The sequence below is a fragment of the Plasmodium berghei genome, assembly GCF_900002375.2.
Source record: "Plasmodium berghei ANKA genome assembly, chromosome: 2".
Lineage (NCBI taxonomy): Eukaryota > Apicomplexa > Aconoidasida > Haemosporida > Plasmodiidae > Plasmodium > Plasmodium berghei.
The window spans coordinates 559,576-581,956 of NC_036160.2; the positions used below are offsets into that span (position 1 = coordinate 559,576).

The 22,381-nt window shown below is 21.0% G+C and overlaps 6 protein-coding genes across 6 annotated transcripts; 3 read left to right on the top strand and 3 right to left on the bottom strand.

Annotated features, from left to right (window-relative positions):
• Positions 1 to 2,130: 2,130 nt before the first annotated feature.
• PBANKA_0214700 (Plasmodium exported protein, unknown function) lies at positions 2,131 to 3,686 on the top strand (the record flags this gene model as incomplete). Its single annotated transcript, XM_034565674.1, has 2 exons — positions 2,131 to 2,244; positions 2,454 to 3,686. 2 exons carry the CDS (start codon positions 2,131 to 2,133, stop codon positions 3,684 to 3,686), a joined length of 1,347 nt encoding a protein of 448 aa, XP_034419873.1.
• A 1,516-nt stretch (positions 3,687 to 5,202) lies between these two features.
• Positions 5,203 to 6,953, bottom strand: PBANKA_0214800 (heat shock protein, putative; the record flags this gene model as incomplete). Its single annotated transcript, XM_034565685.1, has 4 exons — positions 5,203 to 5,780; positions 6,033 to 6,423; positions 6,587 to 6,709; positions 6,840 to 6,953. The coding sequence occupies 4 exons, from the start codon at positions 6,951 to 6,953 to the stop codon at positions 5,203 to 5,205; spliced, it is 1,206 nt and encodes a 401-aa protein (XP_034419874.1).
• Positions 6,954 to 8,205: 1,252 nt separating this feature from the next.
• On the bottom strand, positions 8,206 to 9,699 carry PBANKA_0214900 (fam-a protein; the record flags this gene model as incomplete). The annotated part of the gene is made up of 6 exons (XM_034565696.1): positions 8,206 to 8,301; positions 8,442 to 8,660; positions 8,758 to 8,867; positions 9,015 to 9,084; positions 9,176 to 9,398; positions 9,569 to 9,699. The coding sequence occupies 6 exons, from the start codon at positions 9,697 to 9,699 to the stop codon at positions 8,206 to 8,208; spliced, it is 849 nt and encodes a 282-aa protein (XP_034419875.1).
• A 2,017-nt stretch (positions 9,700 to 11,716) lies between these two features.
• PBANKA_0214951 (conserved rodent malaria protein, unknown function) lies at positions 11,717 to 12,228 on the bottom strand (the record flags this gene model as incomplete). The annotated part of the gene is made up of 2 exons (XM_034565707.1): positions 11,717 to 11,866; positions 11,947 to 12,228. The coding sequence occupies 2 exons, from the start codon at positions 12,226 to 12,228 to the stop codon at positions 11,717 to 11,719; spliced, it is 432 nt and encodes a 143-aa protein (XP_034419876.1).
• Positions 12,229 to 15,917: 3,689 nt separating this feature from the next.
• On the top strand, positions 15,918 to 17,035 carry PBANKA_0215700 (BIR protein; the record flags this gene model as incomplete). Its single annotated transcript, XM_034565718.1, has 3 exons — positions 15,918 to 15,932; positions 16,066 to 16,881; positions 16,970 to 17,035. 3 exons carry the CDS (start codon positions 15,918 to 15,920, stop codon positions 17,033 to 17,035), a joined length of 897 nt encoding a protein of 298 aa, XP_034419877.1.
• Positions 17,036 to 18,910: 1,875 nt separating this feature from the next.
• PBANKA_0215800 (fam-b protein) lies at positions 18,911 to 19,827 on the top strand (the record flags this gene model as incomplete). The annotated part of the gene is made up of 2 exons (XM_034565730.1): positions 18,911 to 18,979; positions 19,153 to 19,827. The coding sequence occupies 2 exons, from the start codon at positions 18,911 to 18,913 to the stop codon at positions 19,825 to 19,827; spliced, it is 744 nt and encodes a 247-aa protein (XP_034419878.1).
• Between the last annotated feature and the right edge of the window lie 2,554 nt (positions 19,828 to 22,381).

Consider the following 22,381-nt stretch of genomic DNA (forward strand, 5'->3'; position numbering starts at 1 on the left):
ATATTAGTGAGTAAATAATATATTTATATTTGGTTATCTTTATATCACCTCATTTCATTTTAACAAATATATTTTTATATTGAATAATATTATAATTAATGCATTATATATATGTAATTGTATATTCCCCATAATACAATATGTATTGTTTTACCTTAATCAATTTTTTTAGTTTTTTTAGTAAGAATATATAGTAATAGCTAATTTTCCCAAATAATATAATGTAAATTATATTTATTTAATACACACACATGGATATATATGGGAGTGATGTGGGTATGTATAATGTATATAATATATGCTATATAATTATATTTTTTGTTTTCATAGATTTGCACTTTGGGATTATAATCTAATATACAGTGCCATTAGTGGAGTGTTTACAATATAATATGCATATACCTGTTTACCTAACATTATAGTTTTCTAAATCAATTTCAAACAATTATATTTAATTTCATCATATGGTATTGTATATAAGTTTAATATGTATATTCGTTTTTTAGGTACTTTTTAAGATTTTTATAAATTTAGAATGTGGATATTTTAATAAAATATGGATTTGTGTGAATGAAAGGTTATATATCAATGTAATTATATATTTTTTTATTGTGAAATTGTTTAGAAATTATTTTCATTCTAATCAGCATGAAAAGTAATAATATATTTTCCCTATTAATGATGTTATAATTATAATTTCAATACGTAACTATATATATATATACATATTGTGTATTTATTTACTTTGCGTAGCAATATAAAGGTTCTTTATGAAAATTATATAAACATATTTTTATTATTGAAAATATCTAAATCATAGCATATTTTTTTCTTTCTGTGTAATGGCTATACTTTATATAAACATATAGAATCATCAATAGCTTTGCTTCAAACGAAAAAAAAAACTTGAGAAGTTCCAATATATGGAGAAATATAAATAAATTATTAGAGATGGGGGTATATGCGTAGTTTTATTCCCTTTCTATATATACGTGTATGTATATATTACCTTTAGTGCCTTATATTTATTAGTATTATTTTTAGAAAATAGGAATAAAAAGGGGGCTCTACATAAATATATAAATTAGGCATAAAATATCTTTAAGCATAACTTATGATGCATCGCGGTGCTATTTTTCATTTTTATTAATATTCTTTTTATCACGCCTTAAAATAAATTGAAATTTGTCATTTTATTAAATATACTAGTGCTATAAAATAAAACTCAATTGTAAATTTTATTTCCTAAAAGCATATTCATATATAATAAATTGTTTTAGTAGCAAAATTAATTATTCCGATATTTCCGTTTTTTTGATATTTTAAATCTTTGGATATTTTTTGCAATTTTAAATATTTTTATATAAATATAAGTAATTTTTATGTGCATAAAATTTTTTTTTAATTGTAAGCATTAAAGCATATAAAGTTTTAAATAAGATACTCTTCAGAATTTACGATATATAAGAAATTATTCAATCGGCAATAAAATAATAGACCAAAAAAAATTAAAATATTATAAAAATAATAATATAATTAATAAAAAAGAAAAATAGTAAAAAAATTAATATTGATCAATTATTTCCAGGACTATAATATATAAACAATTGTTATGTATTATACGACAAAATAAATCAAAATTTAATTTTTGATATTCATTAAAGCTTAAATTTTTATATTTAAAAAATGCCTATATTATTTTATAAGAAAATAATATATACATTTAGCTATGCAAAATGATAAATATTTTCTAGCCATATATATATTTATATAAATACGGGGTTAAAATGCTTTATTATAAATTATAATATATTTAAAGGAGATAAACATTGAAAATATAGTTCCCCCCAATATTTATTTCTCTATTATCTGATAAAATGAGCAGTGAATTATATGAATAACGCTTTATTATTATATATTTTCGTTAAAGACTACCCATATAATTATTTTAGTCCTTGTAATTTAAAAAATCTCAAATGTAATTTTGGATATAAAGCGATTTACATAAAAAATATGTAACAATAATAATAATGGATAGCATCGAATTCATAGAGGAGAATGAGATTATATAATTAATTGTTTAACTATAATAATATACTAAAATCAAACTGTACTTATATGCACAAAAAAATGAAAAACTTAAAAAGAAGTTATAAATTTGAAGGAATATATATATTCCACTTATTTAATAAATTATTTTTATTTGGAACATTGTTGTTTGTATTCAGGAGCACGATAAAATGGGTAAGTAGAAAATTTAATTAGTATTGACTTATACAAGTTTTATGCCATTTGGAACCGCTATTCATCTTCTTAATATTATGCATTATTACTGTATGAATGCGCATGCTTAAGCAATTTCTATCGCAATAAGTGAATATTCGTATGTAACTTTCTATTATATGAGCTTTAATAACTCATCAATTTCTCAACATATTTTTATTCATATTTAGAATTATAACGAACATGAAAATAGAGAATTTTCAGAAGTGATTCGATATAAAAGAAGTTTATCATATTCCACAGAAGGTATACAATTGTACAATGAAGGATACTTCCATGGGGGAGATGTGAAATTAGAAAATAATAAGATATCTTCAGAGTTTGAAATTAATATATTCCCTGAATATTATGATATAGATAATATAGAATATACCTACGGTATAAAAAATAAACAAGTATTAAAAAATATTGACACAAACTATGGAGACATACAAAGAATAACAAATTTAGATTCTTTAAAAACAAATAATTATAATAAGAACAATAATGTTGATATAAAAACTGCACATAATTCAAAGATACTATATGGTTTTCAAAAAGAAAAACAATCAAAAACCAAACCAACGATAGAAAATAAAAAGGTTTATTCTAACAATAAAACTAAATTGGATAATAAAAAAGTTAATAGAGATATTAGTATGCATAAAGAAGCAAAGTTTATAAACAAAGTTGATAATATCTATAATTTTGATGAATATATTAAATTATATCCCAATTCAGATATGCACGGGCTCCTTAATCAATCGGCATTTCAAAGAAAAGACGGAGTATCCATTTTACCTAAAATAAAGCATGGTTACACAAATCGAAAAAATATTTCCATAGAAGCAATACCAAAAATTGTTGAAAATAGAGAAAATAAAAAAGAGAAATCTAACGATAAGGTAAAAAATATTCCATGCAGTGATCATGGTTTAAATAAATTAAATAATAATGAAAACGGGAGGGGTAATGTCGTACGTAACGAAACAATAATGACCAATTTATATCAAATAAAAAGTGATTTTGATCTAATTAATTCTATAACAAAATTGCCAAAAAATAAAAATAAGCCATCACCGGGTGTAAAAATACTTGGCCAAGAAAATTTTAAAAATAAAGCACAAATAACAATACGCGAAAAATTAAAAGAGGAAATGAAACCAAAAAAACAAGAAGAATTAAAAGAGAAAATAAAAATACAAGAAAAAGAAAAAACGAAAAAGCAGTCTTTTTATAGAGTAATATTAGATAAAATAAAAAAAAAAGTTGAGTCAAATTATATTCGAGGAATAGCAAATGCTTTTATAATATTAATTTTTTCATATTTGATTATTATGTTATTGATAATATATTTAATTTTAAATGCAATACGTCCAAAAATATATAATAACACTGCTTCGCATAGAGGATCACGATTATAAGATATTTTTTTCATAATTGAAGGAAAATACTATTTTGGATATAGTTAATACTATGTATAAATAATATATATTATTTGTTTATAACAATGTTATATATATATATATATATATATGTGTCTTGCTAATCAACAAAAATTGTAATGATATATTATACTTTAAACATGATTGTATATTATTGCTGTTAATTTTCACATTTTTTACTAAATATTTAGCTAATGTTTGTAATTTAATTGTTTTCATGTTTTTTTTATAAATTTTTTTGGATATTATATATGTATGTTTTTTATGGTAATATGATCAATAAACATCGGATTATGTAATGTATGTATTATTATGTTTTTTGTTTATTGCATGACTGTTGATAATTTTTTTTGAAAATATTTAATTTAATCGGTTATATCATTGATTAAGTTTACTTCTTTTAAGAATAATAATTATGTTTTAACATTCTAATTCCTATCCGTATTATATTGCTTATTTTCTCATTATGTGTTAGAATCACTTTTTAGGCATTTATTAAATATATAAAAAGAGGTTATAAATTTTATTAATAGTTATTGTATGTGATTAATTAAAACATTATTTAAAAATCATTAATAAAACAAATAAAAAAAACGTTTTTTGTAATATTTCGGGCTTTATGTATATACGCCCGTAATATAGTAATTCTTGATATATATTTGAGGGGGTTGTCACTAAAAATAATATCATTAATAATATTATATATATTCTTTGATTTCCTGTTTATGATTTTAAATAATTTTACGATAATCAAAGTTTTAAGGTTAAATTTTGTAATAGCAATAAGAATGGTGTCATAAAAATAATTTAAATTGTATTAAATAATCAATTGGTATTAATAAATAACATCTAATTAATCCATGCTTTCCAATATATTTATATAATTATAAGTCTATTGAAATTTTTAACTTAAGTAACATTTATTGATTTACCTGTGTTACAAAACTGTAAAACGATTATATGAAATGGTTTTTACTTGCTTAACCACATATATATTATATCTTTACGATATAGCTGATAGCTTTTAATCGGCGCAACTGTTACATAGTTTGAGCATTAAGTGCACTATATATTCTCACATTTAAATACATATTTAAGAAAAATATGCTATTTTTAGATAGCATTCATATCTTAAATATTTGTTATGATCCTCATAAAACAACCCAAATCAAAATATATTACTATTATTTATAAATTTTTATTAATATATTGTCTTTATTCAATTAATTGTAAGCTTTGTACAAATATTTTCAAAAAATACAATCAAAATAAAAATGAATACAAAATACAAATAAATAAGTAACGAATAAAAAATGAATAATCAAAATTGACAAACGGTTTATTTAATTAGTGTATTTTTTTGAGATAATGGGGGAAATTTTTATTTTTATTATATTATTATAATATATTTTAATAATAAACTTCAATGATATGCATCCTATATTATAAGTACATGTTTTAAAATGCTACCCTTTTAAATTCTTACAAAAACATATTAATAAGATGTATTTTTATCATTTGTACTATTAATAATGTCCCTTAAGGCTATTTTTTCTGCTTCAGTCATTGTTTCGGGATATATATGTATAAATTCAATTATTAAATCTCCTTTATGATTTGGATTGTCCATATATGGCATTCCTTCATTCGGTATGATCATTTTTGAGTTAGGGCTAACAATATTATCTACATTTATAATTATATCTTTATTATCCAATGATTTTATAGAAAAATTAAAGCCTTTTAAAGCTTGTTCTAAGGTTATATAGTGTTTATATATCAAATTGTTACCTCTTCTGATAAAGGTATCATGTTTTTTTGTAAAAATCTTGAAAATAATATTCCCTGGTGGTGTTGAAGGAGATACTTGATCGCCCTCCATATGAAACATAATCAAAGCGTTATCTTCCAATCCAGGTTTAATATCAATTACAAGGGTTTTATCGATTTGAAAATTTGTTAGTCCAACATATACATTTTTGACAATTTTATATTCCTTTTTGCATCCTTGATATAACTCTTCTAATGTTAACTCAAGCGTTATTTCACGTAAACCTGGATTATTATTTCCTGCTTTTAATATAAAAATTAAGGAAGAAAATATATGCAATATATATTAGCATCATGTGCATGTAATAACGTTTATTTTTAGTGGTATACGTGATATTTTTATCATCGTATTATTGTATATAATTATATTGAAATAAATGTATATAATATCCGTTTGGTTTTAATTTATGATATATCTCATTTAACACACACTTACAATATTATATTTTATACATTTTTTAGTTTATATATAAATATATGCATATATATTCTTACTTCTAGTTTTTAAAGAAGAAAACGGTTTATATTCGGCACTATGTAGGAAATTAGATAATTTGTGATACTTATCATTAAGCAATGTCACAAACGAAAAGTTTTTCAATGGATTTATAATTTTATTGAAATATTCGGTGTAATAAAATGGTTTGTAACTTTCTACACTTCCTTTTATTCCCTCAATGCCATGTGTATCATAAATTTTCCTTAGATGTTCATCGGATAACACGGAATATGCGCTTGAAATACTCTTAAACATTTCTTCAGCATATAGTTTATCATCCTTATCAGTATGCTTATCAGGATGCCATTTTATGGCTAATTTTTTATAAGATTTTGTTATTTGATCAATATCTGCACTTTTTGTAACCCCTAAAATATCATAATAATCCTGTAAATTGATAATATGCAAGAATATATATAATACACATTGTGAACTTATTAAAATTAAATATAGTAGTTTTATTTATTATTTTTTTATGATTGTCTTTAAGTATTATTTTTTTATATAAGCTAATGCAAACTTAGTATTATAGTTGTTATTATTATGATACCTCATTATGTAATCTTTGAAAGATATTAGTTTTCCCCCTAACATATTCTGTTAATAGTCTTTGGGGTCTTAGGTCTGATACATTTCCAAGGATATTCTCATATGCATTTTTTTCATTGATAACCTAATAAAATAATGTAAATGTTAATGGTGTTATAAAATGAATTAATAGGATAATAATTATTTTTAGAGAATCCCATAAATATATGGTTCAAAAATTAAAATTCTCATTAAAATATTGTTTTTTTTCTTACCCTTTTAGTATATTTTTGTATATAAATTATATAAAAAAATAAAAACAATTTAACATATGGAATAAAGCCATTTGGCGGATGATCTTTCTGATATATATTATTTCCCATTTGCATATAGCTTTATATAACTACACGCGATGGCCGTGTATAAGATAATTATTATTATTATTTTACTGTTTCCTTATTTTATTATGTAATTTTGTTTTTTGTAAATTATTTTAATTTTTTGCGTACAAAATTAATGTAAATATAAATAAAATAAGTTCAATATATATATATATTTATTTATTTACACGAAAGTATTCATTTGATTCGATTAATCCAAAGCATAATTAATGGTTATATTTATTACAATTGTATTATAAGCTAATACTAAGTAAATATAAATACAATTTTATATTTATTTTATAAGAATATTTTGTATTAAAAAAATATAATAAAATTAAAATTGCTAATTTACTAATTTCTGTTGCGTGATTTCCAAAACATTTTTATCAATAATTTTTTAATATTTTTATTTATGAGAATATATTTATTTAAAAAAAAACGTATATAAAATAATAATTGAAAAATACCCATTAAAATAAATATTTATTCTAGACCATAATGATTCTATTCCCAAATGATAAATAATAATATGATCATATAGCACGTATGCATAAAATTTACCATTTTAGGGGAATATTTTTTAAAAGTTATTATTTTAAAAAGAAGGAAATTATTTTAAAAATTTTTAATTCGTATTAATAGGAGTTTTATATTATTTTTATTTATTTAGCGTAAAAATATATAATTTGATTCGTCATAAATAGCTTATATTCCAATTTTGGGCAATACAATATTTGAGCCGACAAAATTGAAATTACATTTTTTGAATATATTTATATTAGTATTTATTATTTAGATTCTATAAACGCTTTCAAAGAAAAAATTTAAGGAAAAAAATATAAATAATATGTATATTAATTTGAGGATGGTGATCGATATGTTTTATGATATTTCTATATTGATATACAATTAATTATTAACTTGTTTTAAGTTTTATGATAATAATAAAGTACGAAACATACATTTTTAACGTAAAAAAAAGTGATAGAATTAATATAAAGGGGAATAATACAGAAAAAATAGTTGAATATAGCATTAATTATTTGATTTCGCCACGAAATTAAACACATTCAACATATTTTTAATTCAAAAGGAACAAAAAATTACATATTAAATAATAATTTTTAAACGATAAAAGTGTTGTGCTGGTAATTTAAATAAGCATTACGCATAATCATAAATTAATTTTATTAATATATGTATCCCAATAGTAAAGTGTTGAAAGAGTTATAATTGGGGTATATTGTTGTTTACTAGATCAAATGCGTTGTTCTAACCTTAGTATATTTACATATGCGCGATTTCTCTCTCTTTTATCGTCGGCATATTCGGTAGAATTGCCACCATCATAAATCTATGAAAAAAATGGATAAATATATAAAATACGTCAATATTTTGTGTGTGAATATTATAAAATATATGAGTTATAGAGAAACTATATTTTCGATAAATGTTAAAATGAGAAAAAATTGATTATTTGTTGAAATTGCTTACAGCGTTGATATAAATAACTTGAACGTTATCGTCGCGTTTTTTAACTACAAATCCGGCTATGTTAGTACCCAATTTGATTAATGCTTCCTCAGGATCAATGTCAGTTTCGATTGATTGTGTATTTTTTAATATTTCTTTCATATTAGGTTCATCATCGAATTCACCGAGATAATTTAGAACTCTTGAAGGGCAAAGAATTACAGTTGTGTCATTTGATTGCTATAAAATTAATGAGTAAAAAATATATATGTATTGTGTAAATTAATGTATAATAATATGAATAACAATATGAATAATGGAAAAAAAATTTGCTTACTTTAACTTTTGCAGCTAAAACATATTTTTTTATGGGGGGTGCATAGTTAGGATCTATGTTAAGCTTTTCAAAGATGATTAAATATTTGGAGTATATACGAACAAGATCTCCTGAAAAGTGATCATTTGGGAGATATAAATGAAATATTATGAATATAATAAAATATAAATGAAAATAATAGACAAAGAATAGTAAAATTGAAAGATGTGTATATAATGATAAGGACATATTAAAATTATTGATTATTTTTTATGTACCCTTAATAAACTTGTAATCGTATTTTTGTGTATGATTGAAATCCCATATTTTATCTATTACGTCAGAGTACTAATGAAAAATAAAAATATGGATATATATAATAATGATCATTTAATTTAACGTTATTTTTATATCTTAAATATTGTTTGGTATTTGATACCTTAGAGGCAGATGGGATTGTAAGATGAAATCTTCCAATATCCATATTTCCAATCTTCTTAAAATATATAGTTTTGTGTTCATTTTCTTGAGAATAGGTCGAATAATCGTCTGTACCTGTCTCAGAAAGTTTTAGTAAAAGTGCTGAAGCATCGTTTGCATGATATATTGCTGCTGAAATTTCATAAATGTCATGACATACAAAGTCTCTGTATTTCTCAAATCTTGAATTCGAAATATTATTGGTGAAAATGAGATTATTTTTAATGGGTAAAAAAAAAGAAAGAAATGAATTTATAAAATAAGATTAAAAATATTTAATGATTATGAAGGGATGGGTTTGATGAATATGGATATTTATATTATATGTACATATTTTTCGATATTTTCATACATTGTTTTTTGGCGATTGGGGTTGGCATCGCTAGCAACATCTGCAACATGTTCGGTTGCAAATGATACATTTTGCATATATCCTGCGAGGCTTAAAAGTGCCAAAGCAATCTTAATATATCCTTTATTCATTTTTGGATTTGATAAGTAAAATATGAATTTAAAAACTGTAAAAACTAGTTATATAAATAGACTTAAAATGAAGCAAGCGAATATGCAAGGAATTTATAAAAAATTAATAATTATTAAAAAATAAAAAAATAAATTTATATAATTATTTAAACGGGAAATTACTTAAATGAACTCATTACAAGGGGAGAAAAATAACGTACAACAGAAATTATAGAGCAACAAAAATATTATGATTTTAATTTTTCTAATACTATAATATTTAAAAAAGTAGCTTTAATTAATTATATATAATATTTTATATGTTACGCATTATGGGAACACAAATTTTTGTTTTTTATAGTTAGCTGAAATTAAAGCATAGTTTTACAAAATATCTATATATATAGGATTTGTAAGCATTTATATGGATCTGAAAAAAATGTATGGATGGATACTCTACCTAATGAAAATTGATAATTTAAAATATAGAGAGAAAAGAATCAAAAATAAATAGTTGTTTTGTTATTTTTCTCTTTTATTTGAGTATGGATGTTTTTTATATTTTTATGTATTAAAGAGTTTAATTTATGGTGAAAATGCATTATTTATATATGGTTGCAACTATTATAGCTACAATAATAACATTCCAATTCATCTTAACAATAGAATGGTACATTTTACATTATGATGAATTATGTTTTCTGTAATTTTATTTTTTACTTTAATTGAAAGTTTAATAGAATTTTTCTAATATTATTCGTTAAACGGTCAAAATTATATATTTTCGGTGATAGCAATGATATACATTATTTCTTGCAAATTGATACAAATTATAATAAAATATTTTTTATGTATCAAAATAAAAAATATATATATATATAAAAACAAATATAAAATTAAATAAAAATTTAATATTTTTTTTTCGTGAAGCTGTGATGTGGAAATATATCAGGTTTAATGCTGCAGGTTTATGAGTTTGAATACAAAAGAGTATATAAATTTTAAATAAATCATATATATTTTGCTCATTATTATAAATATAGTGGTGTAATATCTATAAAGAAAACTATAATTAGAATTTCTGTGTATTTTGATTAAAATAGGAGGGAATTAATCAAATATATTTGGTATATGATGGGATTTTATATTTAAATTATTTGTTGTATTTTTTGCTCTGTGATTGAGATATGTAAAAATAGAGGTGATATAGTGTTTAAATGTTCGAGATAGCATAATAATGTTTATTGAATATGAGAAAAATAAAAAGTTAATAGAGTAATTAAATTATGATTTAAGATTTTGGGATGATGATAAATTGGTAATTCCGTGAAATATAATGTTTTTATACAACTTATATAATTTGTACAATTTTGTTTATTGGTTGTATTTAATGTTATAGTGTGGTGATTTATTTGGGGTATGTTTGTGAATATACATATTTTATGTGATATTAACAGAAATAATGTATTTCATGTTGTGTGAGATTACTATTATAAATAAAAGTATTAAATATCAGGGTCTAAAAATATATGTAAGTTGAGAAAAAAGATAAAATATAAGGTTTTGTTAAATAATTATAAGAGAGAAATAAATTGAATTATTTATTTATTATTACTATTATGATTATATAATTGTTAAAGGAATTGGAATATTAGATGGAAAATATGTAATGAAATGCCTTTTATTTTGGATTTGTTATGAAAATAAATTATCATTTTGTAGATATATACTTTTTTATTCTTTATTTAAAATGGTAGTGTGTGTAATAATATTATAAAAATGTATGTAATGGTTATTGAAGTTTTATTTTTATTATGATAGTGGTCAATAAAATGTATATAGATTAATAAATATTATAAAATTACATAAATTAAAATTAACCAAAATGATGAATTTTAAACCATGAAAGAAATTGGAATTGAAATATATTTTTGTGGATATATAGTATATCTTATTTGAATAAGGATATTAATTAATATTGGGGAAGTAAAAAAGCAAAAAATTAGGATTATTAAAATGAAATAGGAAAGTAACTATGTTATATTATGATTAAATAGTGGAAGAAATGAATAAATGTTGGAAAGTTACCCACGTCATCTTCGTTGTTTATGATTAATTTCTTAGATTTTGAATAAATTTTATATAAATGTATATCAATATTGTTATGGAGGTGAGGGGATAGTTTGGTCTGTAAAGGGGAAGAATAAAGAAATGATGTTTATATAAGGGTGAAGGTAATATAAATTATGGATATACTTTTTGTTTAACTTTTTGCAATGATACATTATATTTAAAATTAAATGAATATCCAGATGGAGTTTGTATAGTATGACCTAATTCATTAAAATGGTCATAATTAAGACGTTGGGGATTTATTTGGGGAGAAAATTGATATAATGTATTTTTTGGATGTATTTTCGAAAATACATTATAATAGAGCTTTTTAAAATCTGCATTTATATATAAACTAGTTAGATGTTTTAAATCAGTATAAAATTCTTTTTCTTTTAATAATTGAATTTCTTCGGGATATATATTGATAGGTATCATATTATGAATATCCTTTGTAATTAGAAGATTTTCGGAGAATTCGGAAGAGGGTTTGATGTTATTTTGATTTAAATTGTTTTGTGGTTCATGATTCGTAATATAAGAAAAAAAACACAAAAATACATCATATTGTATATAAATATGCCTATATTAATTGCTTTAATTAATTTTGTGTACAGATATAATAATAAATTAAGATAACAATATTTGATATATTTTTAATTTTCTTATCTTTTTAGTTTCCATTCTGTAGAAAAAAAAACAAAGAAAAGCCATAAGACGGGAGATGAGTCAGTTAAACATAAGGAGAGTATGAGACTGATTTTCAAGATCTCGAATTTATAGATGAATACGATCCATTATTAATAGAAATTTATAAAGGGCGTCAAGCTGAATTAGATAAGCCCTTTATCTCAGAAACCGACGGTATTTTCGTTGATAAAGTGCCCATATTTTTAAGAAGATAAAATGAAACAATGAGATGATGGTATATTAGACCATATAAAGAAAAATATGAAAATAATAATACTTTTTTTGATAATTATTAAGAAAAATTACCAATAGAAGCAAATGAACGCACATAAAAAAGGTGATGCACACATGCAGTACCTAAGGCTCCTGAAAAACACGAATTAAGTACAATAAATGGAGAAGACTCAAGTACGCTATATTTGGACGAAGAATAAAACGATGGAATGAATGAATGAATAAATAAATACTGCATAAAGAAAATATGAAGTAATGCATCCCTAAAAATAACTATTGAAAAATCGAAGCTATTATATAGAATATATACTTTTTATCAATAATAATAGTAATAAGAAAACGAGTAAATGGTTGCAAATGGTTCAAGTTATATACTTTTTTAACTAATTAAAATTATATACATTTTTTTTTGCCTTTTTTAACTTAATAAACAATAAAACATATAACAGTAGAAATTTAATTTAGTGATTATGTCTTATCATACAATTTGATAGGGTTTAGGGTCAGTGATCTGTATTACGAGTTACCGTTTTGCTCTATGGAATCGATGTTTTGAGTTAGAGTTTTATTTGCATTAATTTTTTTATGATTTGAACAGTAATTAAATATATGTACTATATCCGTATGTTTAATCATAAGATGAAGTTCAAAAGTCCAAATATGCAACCAAAAAGAGGCATAAGCTAATATGAAAGGGATCACATAACATATTTCATAAGTTATAATATATATAATTGAGTGTTCATATCGATTTAATATGATTAAAAAAAAATGTTTATATTGTATATATTAATATAGATATTGAGTATATATGAAGCCGTATCATGGGATATCATAGTTATCTATTATATAAGCCTTGATAACCCCAAGATATATTGATTTATGCATATCATAATATGTTTTATTTGATGAAATTTTTATTTAGAAAAATTTATGATTTGTGTTATATTTATTTTGATTCAAATCGTATTTTTATAGCCGAACAATATAATAGTTTTATATATCAGAGTATAATTATAATTCTATTCATTTTGAATATTCACCTACATTACAATATATATTCATATTAATATGTGTTTTTTTAAAATTAATTAAACACACTACTAATATATAATAGATAACCATAAAATATAGATTCATAAATATCGATCGAGATTCGAAAATACAACGTTATTTATATAAGGCATTTTATACATCTAACATTTTTAATAATACAATAAAAATATATACATTAATAGTAAATTACATTATAGATGTAGGCATGTTATCCTTTTAACTTTGGATTATATATAGTATAATTTATCCTAAAGTTTTAAATTAAAATTATAGAAATAGTTTTTTATAATTTAATTTATTTATTATAAAGGTATAATATTAGATTAATCATTATTAATTTTTAAACATTATAATTTTGAGGTATATATAAATTGGAAATATATATTTAAAATAGTTAAAAAATAAAATATATTAATAAAATTTAATGTTATAGTTTGTTATAATACTTATAAGTAACCTGGTATATAAAATTAACGTTATTGTACTAATATATATAATATTGTATCAATGACTAAAACTGAAATATGTTAAATTTGGGAAATATATACAATTATATATTAATGCAAAGTATATAGAAAAAGTATGTAATAATTAATTAATTTGAACTAATAATACTTTTATTAGGTTATAATATATATACAAATTCACAAATATATAATTTAAATATATTGTTGTTACAAAATAATACGTTCTAAAATGTTATACTTTAAAACAATGAAACAAGGAAAAATACTAATTGGATTAAAGTATTCCTTTTGAGTGAATTAATTATATCATTGTAGTATACATTTATGTATCATTAGTAACAACAATAATAATATTAGGTTAATATATTATGTTCATTTGATACACTATATGGGTATAAATTCATTATATGTATTATTAAACTTATAATAAGACTAAAATTGTATACATGCAAGATAAAATGAAATATTATAATATATATTTAAGCAAGCTTTAATGGGATAATATTAGAGTTAAAACTACCAAGAAAAATAATATTAATAATTTTATATTCATTATAGAACTAAATGTACCTTATTATAAAACATGTAGTACAATATTACTTATTAAAAATTAAAAGCAAATTATATATTTAGAAAAGTAACAATTCTAAGTTATTTTTAATCTATATATTAATTGAAAGTTTTAATGGTAGAAAATATAAGGTATAATTAAACTATGTGGAACAGGTAAATTTAATATGACTACAGTCTTGTCTTAAAAAAGTATAATTCCCTTATCTCTCCTATCTAAAATGTAAATATAACAATTTAATTACGCATAGTTTTTTATTATATTTTAAAATTTGCATCAATATTTATTTATATGGTATATATTTAATATTTTCTATGTATTATTTTAAAAAATATTTACATTCAAAGATTTATTTAAACTTATAAATAGCTTAATAAATACGGGTTCAGTGCTAATTGTCGTTTTAAACCGTGGAAAATATGTGCAAAATATATTATAAAATTACATAATAATATATATTTCTAAATTGAAGTATATAGGAATAAAAATAATATTGAAATTATGTATATGCAATTAAAAAAGGTAACAATGGAGCTTATTTTGTAAATGATATAGTTTTAATAAAATATTGGTATATAGTATTAGAAACAACTATATAAATATTTAATATATTTTTAAAACGATTATTTATATAATTTTAAGGATTATAATAACAATAGTATTTTTATTTTTTAATTTTATACAGTATTTAAGTTTTAGAAAGGCAATCATTAAAAAATAAGATATAAATATATTCCTTTTCTATGTTCAAACATACTTTAAATTCATTATAAAAATATATATATTTTTATAATAAAGTTATACCATATTTTATTAATAATAGTCTTTTTTGTATAAAATGCATCAAACCTATATTTAATCACAATTTTATTAAAAAACCCTCTATTTAAGGTAATTTAGCTAATTATCATAAAGAGGAATATAACGTTTTTTTAGTAATAATATTATTTTATTATTCTATATTAATTTAATTATTGAAAAACTTGTATATTTAACTACAGACAGTTGCTATATATAGGGTCGAAGTTTTTGCGTCACATATTGGGGTAACGTAGATAAAACAGCATGATTCTACCCAATTTACAAATCAAAAATAAAATTTTTTCACAATGAATAAGGATGTGGTATATGCATTTTTTAATAATAATAATTTCCTTTACATTTTTTGTTATTGTATTATATATATCATTAAACTTTATTTTAATAAAATTTTCAATAATGCATATTTATAATAAGTTTTTTTAAATGTTTATTTAGTGTAGCAACTTCATTTATCTAATGACGAATTTTCCCGATCAATTGGACAGTGATGGAAAGTATAAAATTGAAGATGATCAACATTTCAAACAGTATTGTAGTAATCAAAATTGTGTCAATGAGCTCGAAAAAATTAATGCTGGGTGTTTATATTTGTTTGATGAATTCTTTAAGAATTCTTCTGTGTTTAAGTCTGTTGCAAAAAGTAACATCGATATTGTTGAATACATTATAATATGGTTAAATTATATGTTAAACCTAAAGAAAAATAATGACGGAAGCGACAGTTTAACTTATTTTTATACTACAAATATAAACAATGATAAGTATACTAATATTATAGGTGGTGTTGATGCTTATAGTAGTTATAAGGATCTTATAGATAAAACAAATATGATGAATATGGATATTAAAGATATATCTAAATTTTATGCTCCATTTAAATTATTATGTGAAATTTATAATGAATTTGATGATGACAATAAAAATTGCACATGTTTGGAAAAAGCTAATCAATTTGTTAAAAAATATCAAGAACTTGATGGAGACTCTAATAATACTGAAGGCACTTCCTACAATAAAATATTGTCTACATTATCAACTGATTATAATAATTTAAAAAATAAATGTAATGATACCTTATCCTTTCCATCGATAGAAACAGCACAAAATACTACAAAAATTACTGAACAAACTGTACAAAATTCTGCACAAACATCTGAAGTTGCATCATTAAGTTCGTCGATAGGAAACAAATTAATTCCAATTTTATCGATATTTGGTGCAATAGCATTTTTTTTAGGAATTGGATATAAGGTAAATAATAAGCCAATTAAAATATATCCAACACCAAGTAATTTATGAATATAAGTAAATTATACATTTTTTTTAATTTTTATATTAGTATTCGTTATTTGGATTTCGGAAACGATCTCAAAAACGACATTTAAGAGAAAAGCTAAAACAATAAAGAAGAAAATAGACTATAATATATGATTCGAAGAGTAGTAACTGTTTCAGGAATAGTAATAATGCTTGATATATTTTAAGAAATTGTCTATTTAGAAATAATTTTTGCATAATTTTATATAGTTTTTATGTTGTGGGTCAGGGTTATGTTTGTAGATCCCATATTCGGGTTAGGGTTAAGTATTATATTGCATTTATTTTTTTATAATTTGATAACATTTATTAGTTTAAAGAATTGTTTTAAATATATATAGGAAATAAATTATTAAAATATGTAAAGGATAAGTTGTAGTTTTTAATATTTATATTAAGTGTAAATATGTAGAAAAAATGAGGATGAAAATAAATGAATAAAGAAATATATTTTGATAAATTATAATTGGATTTTGTGTTAATATAACTTAATGGTAAATATGTTGAACAATGTCTTTTTGTATTTTATTGCTAATTTTGGGTTAATGGTTTATGGAACAATTTATCAAATATTGGAATAGACTTGGTTCTAGAATAGAAAGTTGATTTAAATAATTACAATGCATAATATGAGAAACTGGGGGAGAATGAATGAAGACAGAAAAACGTGAAAAGAGTTATAAATTGAGTTGATGAGAAAATGGGATTATTAAATGTATAGAGGAAGGTTATATGGCAGTTATTAATTTATTTTCTTTGTTTGTTTTCTTTGTTTATAAAAGAAAAAACAATTCTTTGGAATGATAAAATTTATTTAATTTATGTTTGATTTTGAATTTAAAAAATATATTAATTTAAAGAATACTAAATAAACAGCATTTAATTTATTAGTATAAATAATTAGGGCTTTAATATACGTGAATTATAATTAAGGCTCACTTACCCTATTTTTATAAAAAGTATATAATACATTTTCTATATGAGGAAATCTACTATGATAATGTGCTATATTTATGTTTTATTTAAATAGTATTTATAAAAATAAGGCAATATAATGTTTAACTATTAAAGTTACTATAATATATGTTTAATGAATCGAGAAATAAAGCGTTTCTTATTAACTGTATTTCATTTTCTGGTTTCATATGTATTATTCGTTGTGATTTATAACGAGGTATACTTGAAAATATGAATATTTTATATGATTTTAATAGGAATAGTACATTTGATGCGTATATTCATAGATAATTTATAAATAAAATTAGTACACATCAATCTATGAAAAAAATATTTTTACAAAAAATGGTAAATAAAATGTGGAATATTATTAATATTTAAAATTGGAGAAATATAACAATAAAATGTAATAAATTAAAAATCATTTAAATGTAATTAACGATACTTTATTAATGTGTTCGTTGTATGTTTGTATTTATTCATATAAAAAAAATATATATGTACCTAATACCATATTATTTTAATTGATATTTATTATTTGGTCGTATGTAAATGATAATAGAAAATATATAAATTTACAAAATATTAAAACCCCATCACTAAATATATCAAAGTATTAAAAATTAATTAAAAGTTTATTTTATAACAAATTTTCAAAAAATAAATTTTAGGGAAAATTATTATGTACATATATTTTTTTATAATTAAAATATTAAAAATGGTGTGCTTATGGAGAAAAATTAATATTTATTTGAAAAAAGAAATAATATAATATTTATATCCATAAATACTTTTAATGAATCAACGAAGTTTATTACAACAGTTACATAAATTGGTTCTAAGAAAATAGAAAAAATTAATAAATGAAATAAGTTTCATAGCTTTTTATAGATATATTCATTTATTCATAAATTTTAGAGCAAAAAACTATAGTAAACATTCATATTTTGTGAATAAATGTGAAGTTATCATCATTATTTCATTTATTTAATAAATAAAGTTTAAAATGAGAGTCAGTATTTTAAAATGTGTTCTTTTTTCAATTATTATTTGTTTTTTTGAATATGCCAAAAATGTAAGTTACACATTATTTTATTATTAATAATATTTCATTATAGTTTCCGTATCTATTTGTTTCACATTAACCTTATATTATTGTTTCATGTATTTGCAAGGTACTTAAGTTAAGTTAAAGAAACAATTAAAATTAATTACATATATGTTAATAAATATTTCATTTATTTTCAGGAATTATACTTTGTAAACGATAGAGGGATATACCTTGAAAGGAATGTAATAAACTTTAGAAATAATAGGATATTAGCAGATGCAGATAACGAATTTGATTTAAATGGATTTTATGAATCAACTTTGAGTCTTGCAAGTCAACTTGGTGATTATGTTGAATGTAACAAAGAAATAGAACACCTTCGAAATATTATAGATTCACATATAAAGAAGCATAAAGAAAGTAACACATCACTTGATTTCAAAAATGTAGATAGTAAGACAAAAAAAATAATTAATGAGCTTCGAAAAGAATTAGAAGAAGTAAAAAAAGATCTTGATAATAAAAGAAATGATGAATTAGCAATACAACCAATACTGGATAAAAAAATAACAAAAAAAGATGAAAATAGTTCTGTACCAGAGTATGAAAAATTTAGACAATTGGAAAATAATGAAAATAATAAAATTGCATCAAGTAATTGTTATATGAAATCAAAATTTCCTAAAAAAACTAAAAAAGAAGAAAACAAATTCATTTTGTCGTATTTGATATTTATAGCAGTTGCTGTTTCAGTATCAATAACAGGGTTGCCGAGCTTATTTATATTACTCATACCGTCTGGATTTTCCATATTTTTTTTCATTTGGAGGCTTATTAAAAGTGAACGTAAATTAGAAAAAATATCAAAATAACCACTTTTTATTATATATGTTTAAATGACTAGAAATAATATAATTAATATTTTATGGCATAAAAGTTATACTTTTTACATTTTATATAATAATTAAATATAATTTAATTGCTTGTTATATTATTATATATTTTAATTTGATATATAATCATGTTATATAATTAATGTATCTGTGATTACAATTTGTTAAAAACTCATTTATCTATTTTCATGCACATATATTATGTATTAATGAATTTTTAATATACTAATTTTTAGCTAATATTTATAATTATTTTAAGTAAACTTAATTTAAACGCATTTGATAATAAAATTACAAGCTATATATAAAATTTAGGGTTCTGGTTTAGAGTTGCGTTTTGGAGAACTCGTATTTTGGGTCATGGTCCTGTACTGTGGGTTATGGTTTTGCTCTATGAAATCTATTCTTTGGGTTAGGGTTATATTATTATTAATTTGTTTATAATTTGATCATATTTATTTGTCTATAAATTGTGATTAAATATATATACTATACCTGTATGTTTAATCTATAAATTAAATCCAAATATACACCCCAAAGGAATATCGCCATTAATATGAAAGTGGTTGTATAACATTTTTCATAAGTTATAACATATATAATTGAGTGTTCATATCGATATAATATGGTTAAAGTAAAATATTTATATTGTATATATTAATATAGATATTGACTATATATTAATTCATATTATGATATATCATAATTATTTATTATATAAAGCTTGTTAACATGTGACTATATTGAATTATGTATAACACAATATGTTTCTTTATTTGATGAAAATTTTATTTAACAAAACTTATAATTTGTATCATATTTGTTTTAATTTAAATCATGTTATCCAACTGAACTGTAATAATATATATTCATAAAATATAGATGCATGAAATATCAATCGAGAATTGGCAATATAACATAGTCTATAAAATATTGTTATGCTTCGAACATTTTTTGAAGTTATAATTGTAGTTACTATTATATTTTTTATTTCCTTTAAATTTATATTAAAATTAATTAGTATTAATAGAAGTTGATTTATATACATTAATTTATTTTCTATAAAGGTGTAATAATAGATTAATCACTATTCATTTTTAAACTTTATAGTTTTGGGGTATAAATAAATTATATTTTAAAATAGTTAAAATATTAATAAAATTTCATATAATATTTTAATAATTATAAATAATATGGTAGATAGAATGTATTATTATTATATTCCTATACATATAACCTAATAAAATACTTTACTAATATTGAAATATTGTTTTATTGCGAAAATTTCATATAATTAAATATTTTTTTCGAAAAGACACATAATAATACATTATAAAGGTATCCTTTTTATATATTTGTTAAAGATCCAATTTGGGATATGTGGTTTTATATTCTAAACAACTTGATAAGTAAAGAAAAGGTTAAAGACTCAATTCATGTTAAATGTCATTTTATTATTTCATATTAACGCGTATTATATTATCATTGTTTAATGACTCATCATTTTTAAATTTAAAATAGCACTGTTTTGTCATAGAATTAATAAAATATAGAATTTTTAATAAATTATTTGATTGTATATACATTGATAACTATAACAATAAAATATATAGGATAGAAATGAACAATTCAGAACATTTAGTAAATATTTATCTAAATTTATATATTAAAAGAGCAAATGTATCTTATATCTCTCCCCTTAAAGGACAATACAACAACCCAATTAAACATAGTTTTTTATTATACTTTAAAATTTGCATCAATACTTATTTAAATGTTATATATTTAATATTTACTAAGTATTACTTTAAAAACTATTTACATTAAATACTTATTTGGCCTTATAAATAACATAATAAGTATGTGTTCAGTACTAATTTTCGTTTTAACAGTGGAAAAAATATGCAAAATGTATTATAAAATTACCCAATAAGATATATCTTTAAATTGAAGTATATAGGAATAAAAATAAAATTATTTGACTCATTAAGATGGATTATGAACTTATTTATATTCATTAAAAACAATATTAAAATTATGTATATGGAATTAGAAAAGGGAACCATGCAACTTAATTTGAAAATACTATAATTTTAATAAAAAAGTGGTATATAGTATTAGAAACAAGTATATAAGTGTTTATTATATTTTAAAAAATGAGTATTTATACACTTTAAAGGATTCTAATAATGACAATTTTCTTTATTTTTATATTTGTGAAGTATTTAAATTTCAGGACGTTTATGTTTTGCATTAGAGCATATGTATATATTTTTTAAATTCATTATAAAATTCCTTAAAATTTATAATAAAAATATAATAGATATTATTAATAATCATGAGTTTAAGCATAAATTATGTTATATATATGACCAAAATGTATTAAATATCTCCAATTTAATGTAGTTTGGCTAATCTGTATAAATAATATATAAACTTACTATGATGTTACTATTGTATTATTACTTTATATTAATTTTAAATTAATCTAAAAATAAAATGTGGTTAACTACAGATAATTGTTATATATATA